At 40.7% G+C, this 4,617-nt stretch overlaps 1 protein-coding gene across 1 annotated transcript; it reads right to left on the minus strand.

Moving 5' to 3' along the window:
* Positions 1-3,384: 3,384 nt before the first annotated feature.
* On the minus strand, positions 3,385-4,308 carry LOC124883346 (galanin receptor 2a). The gene has a single exon (XM_047390424.1). It carries the CDS (start codon positions 4,306-4,308, stop codon positions 3,385-3,387), a length of 924 nt encoding a protein of 307 aa, XP_047246380.1.
* Between the last annotated feature and the right edge of the window lie 309 nt (positions 4,309-4,617).

Consider the following 4,617-nt stretch of genomic DNA (forward strand, 5'->3'; position numbering starts at 1 on the left):
TCCCTTTCAGACAGCTTCCTCTTGCATCCACAGTTAATCCTGTTGGATGTGGTTCGTCCTTCTTGGTGGTATGCTGACATTACCCTGGATAGCGTGACTCTTGATACATCACAAAGACTTGATGTCTTGGTCACAGATGCGCCAGCAAGATGTGCACCAACAATATGTCCTCTTTTGAACTCTAGTATGTCACCCATAATGTTGTGTGCATTTCAATATTTTGAGCAAAACTGTGCTCTTACCCTGCTAATTGAACCTTCACACTCTGCTCTTACTGGTGCAATGTGCAATCAATGAAGACTGGCTACCAGGCTGGTCCAATTTAGCCATGAAACCTCCCACACTAAAATGACAGGTGTTTCAGTTTGATTGTCTAACCCCTGTATATATATATATATAATAATGGAAATAGAAAATATTGTTTTAAATGTACATAAGTGCACAATTGACTTTACAATGGAATATAATGTGAGATCAGTCCAAGTATGCATGGTGTTGTTGTGGACTGTCAAGTGTTCATCAGAGAAACAGCCTGGGGGAAGAAACTGTCTCTGCAGCGGCTGGTTTTAGCAGACAGTGCTCTGTAGCGCCGACCTGAAGGTGAAAGCCTAAACAGTTTGTGTGCAGGATGTGTGGGGTCTGCAGGGATTTTAGCTGCCCCTTTTCCTGACTTTAGACCTGTATAAGTCCTGGATGGAGGGAAGGTCAGCCCTGATGATTCTCTCTGCAGTCCTGATTATTCGTTGCAGTCTGGACCTGTCCTGTTTTGTGGATGAGCCAAACCACACTGAGATAGACAAAGACAAGACAGACTGAATTATGGCAGTGTAGAAGATGACCAGCAGCTCCTGTGGAAGGTTGTACTTCTTGAATTGCCTCAGGAAGTACAGTCTCTGGTTGGGCCTTCTTCCGAAGCATCTGTTATTCCTTTTGGCCTTATCATATCCAATAGATATCCAGGTTTTCAGAATTAAATCTTAGGACCTGGGCTGCTTTTTCATGACAGCAAAAATCTGGAATTTGGACAAGCAGAGAAAAAAACAAACAAAGGTAGAAAATATATCTACAGCAGAACAGTCTCTGAAAGTCATGCCTTTAAAAATAGGAACAATCCATAGGACCTGGGAGCTTGCTCATCCTGAGGTTGAGCTTTGACTATATGTCAAATATGTAGCTAGCAGCTAAAATAGAATTGTATGTCCATTTTTCTCTGTTAAACTGCATTTTTAATGGTTCTGCTAACAAAATGGGAACATATAGTCTCTTTGGGCAGATTGCTGGTAACAAGGTGTCAACATATCCAATTTCTAAGGTCTCTTTCATGTGTCGACACAGCACTAATTGGTCTGAATTTGAATTTAAAAATTGTAACTAAACTTAAAATGAGTAAAACAAAGCTGCCAAAGTTCAAAGAAAAACAATGAAAGACCCCCTAGAAAACATAAAAATATTTATCATGACAACTTTAAGATTACACGAACATTTAACTGCTTGGAAGCAATAATTTTAAAACAGGAGATGACTCCAACCTCTTTTGTTCTGTTGAATGTGCAACATACTGGAGTGTATGTGTTACATCTGGTGTCCAAAATGTTCACTAATTACAGGAGAAAATCTGAAAACGAGTTGACTGATTGGTTATCTTTGTGTATTAAACATAATGACAGCATTAGTCAGCAGGTGAAGTTAACTGAGTGACTTTAAGCCAGAAAAAATACATTCATTGTGTGTGGTATGAGAACACAAAAACATGTTGGTAGGAGGAATTAAGCCATATAGAAAACTAAATTGATAAAATGTAAAATGAAAAGTTGATATGGCACAAAGGATGCTGCAGAAATATTTCCGAAATATATGAGAACATCTTCAGCATTTAACTGAGGCTTTAGCATTTTAAAGCAACCATTAGCGAAAATAAATCTCTTAAATCTGTTCAGTGTAGAATAAAGCTCTGGGGTATTGAAATGTCTCTTTTGATGGCTCTGTTAAAGCAGGCTAAAGGTGAGAGGCTGCAGCTCAGCCCACGGTTTTACCTTTCTCTTCTTGTAGCCTCAGAGTGCAGGATCATGTGGCTCGCATTTAATGGCCGTCTTTTACAGCAGATCCCACAGAGTGATTTATTGCTGTTTGGTAGAATAGCCGTCTTGTGAACAGAGATCGCTGTAGGGGGTAAATTTATCAGTTCGCCCTTGTATATATTACAGTTTAATAGCATGTAGGCAGATATAGCTCCCAAGCTGCCCCACAACAATGTTGCTGAGCCCTAACTGTAATAATCCAGCAGTCATCTAGATTGTCGCCTTTGTTTTCAGCAAAAAAACATATAGCCTTAATTACACAATTGCTTTGAAGTGAACACCAGCTATAGAGAGCCAGTTGCACTTTTTGGCAACTCAGGTAAAGCTCTTTTATTAGAGTAAGATAATCTTAGACTGTAAAAAAGTTTTAAAAAAAATACAACTTTTTAATTTCCTCAGTGGAAGAAAAATCCCAATATTAATAACAATGCTTGCTTGTCAACCAAATTATTGGCATCCCTGAAAGTTGCATTTAAAATAAATGTCCCTTGTAGTTTGTCCTTCACTTTTTTAGGTCAGTCAGAGTTTGTAGGAATTTCTCATTAGTAAGCCATGACTTTCTGTTACCCCGAGGCACGAATATGTAAGTATGTCCAAGCTTGTTTGGGAGGCATGTCAGGTGAAAGCCTTTTCTGTACCATCTTTAGAAAGAATGTAAGAGGAATCAAAGAACCCTGTCTATGTAGGCTCCAAGCTTGTGAAATCGTTTGGAAAAATCTAAGTGCTTTCCTGTTGGCAAAAGGGTGAAGTAAGTATTAACAACAGTGTGAAATCATGCTACTCTCATAAAAGATGAATTTATTTGAAGGCTTTTTACACATCTTTACCAAGGGTGCCAATAAAAGTGACCAGCAATATGTTTTCGCTTCAGTGTGTATTATTATTGTTCGTGAAAAGAGCAAAACCTGTGTGAAAATTGGTACACAAAAAAAGAAATGATAAATGTCCGATCCTTCATTTTGTATCATAATACATGTTCTGTTCTTGTGAAAACTGGTGGCAAGATGATTTGATGGTGCAAAAAGCAAAAGGAAAAATTTACTAAGATGTCGAAACACTAGAAAATTTAAGCTCATCATTTGGTACTTGTAAATTGTTTTTACCCTTAAAAAATGTTTTAATCAAAGACCTTAACAGGTTTATCATTTCTAAAATTCTTTGCATTGCATCCATTCTATAAAATCACCTCTTATAGTTCATTCTTTGACAATAATAGCAGTTTTTGAGAATATTCACAAAACAGAAAACAAATAAATACAGTAGTGTTAAAGTACAGGCAGCAGGTGTAAATGACACATATCTGTATTCAGAAACTGTCTGTAGTGACGCTGGTGACCTGCGGCTGCACTCTGTTCCTGTTGCAGCTGAAGAGCCAGGCTGCCCTCCTGTGGCGGTAGCGCTTGGACAGCAGCACATAGAGCACCGGGTTGATGCTGGGGTGCAGGTACTGCAGCATAGTGCAAATAAAGTAGAACATCTCCCAAGCCTGTCCGTGGTGGTACAGTCCCAGGTACACGCACAGCTCCAGCACATATCCAGGCAGCCAGCACACAGAGAAGGTAGCAGCAGCCAAAAATACCATGACAGAGGCTCTGCGGGTGTTCCTGGCACTGGACACCGACATTACAGGGCTCTTGTGGAGAAAAAGTGCCAGGCGAACATAGTTGAAGGCGATGACCAGCATTGGAATAAAGTAATAAAGCACAAACTGGCTTAAGACCACTTGGTAGTGGTGCTCATGAATGGTTGGAAGGCAGAAGCTGAATTTTGCCAGGCTTGGGTTAAGACTTTCCTTGGTAGCAAACATTCGCAGGGGCAGGCTGATGAAGAAACTTAGGGCCCAGACCAAAACAAACATGAGGATGACCAGGTCCATGGTGGGAGGCTGGTAGGGGTTGGTGATGATCATGGCTCGAGTCATGGAAACTGCGCACAGTGAGTACGTGCTTGCTGCCAGGCTGAACGCCAGCAGGAACTGGTAAACCTTGCAAGAGATGTCGCCCAGGGGCCAAGAGTGACTTACAGCGGAGTGCAGAGTGAAGGGAATGAGGAGGAGGGTTAGGAAATCAGCCAGAGTCATGCTTAGAAGAAGGATGTCCAGGCGATTCTTACGCAGTGTGTTTTTCTTGGCAAATAAAGAGAAAACTAGCAGGTTGGCACAGAAACCAATGCCTAGGATCACTCCGCAGACACAGGCAAAGATCACCCCATACGTATTGGGAAAAGCCATGTTGCCACTAGCCAGACACCTAAAAAAATGTGAAAAAATCTGTGTATTACTTCCAAACGTTTATTTATTTAAGTTTCTCAAGTCTTCTTAATGTATTTCCTCTAAATGTAACAGTGCATTGCAGAAGTCTGTATACCCTTAAATTCATACTGTATGTTTCCAGTAATACCGACCACTCAAAGCGCTTTACACTAGAGCTACACTCACCCAATGACTCACACATTCATACACATCGGTAGGCAAGTTGGGGGAAGGTACCTTGACCAGGGGCACATCAACATGTGACAGGGGGAAGCTGGAATAAAACCA

Source organism: Girardinichthys multiradiatus, chromosome 2, assembly GCF_021462225.1.
Source record: "Girardinichthys multiradiatus isolate DD_20200921_A chromosome 2, DD_fGirMul_XY1, whole genome shotgun sequence".
NCBI lineage: Eukaryota > Metazoa > Chordata > Actinopteri > Cyprinodontiformes > Goodeidae > Girardinichthys > Girardinichthys multiradiatus.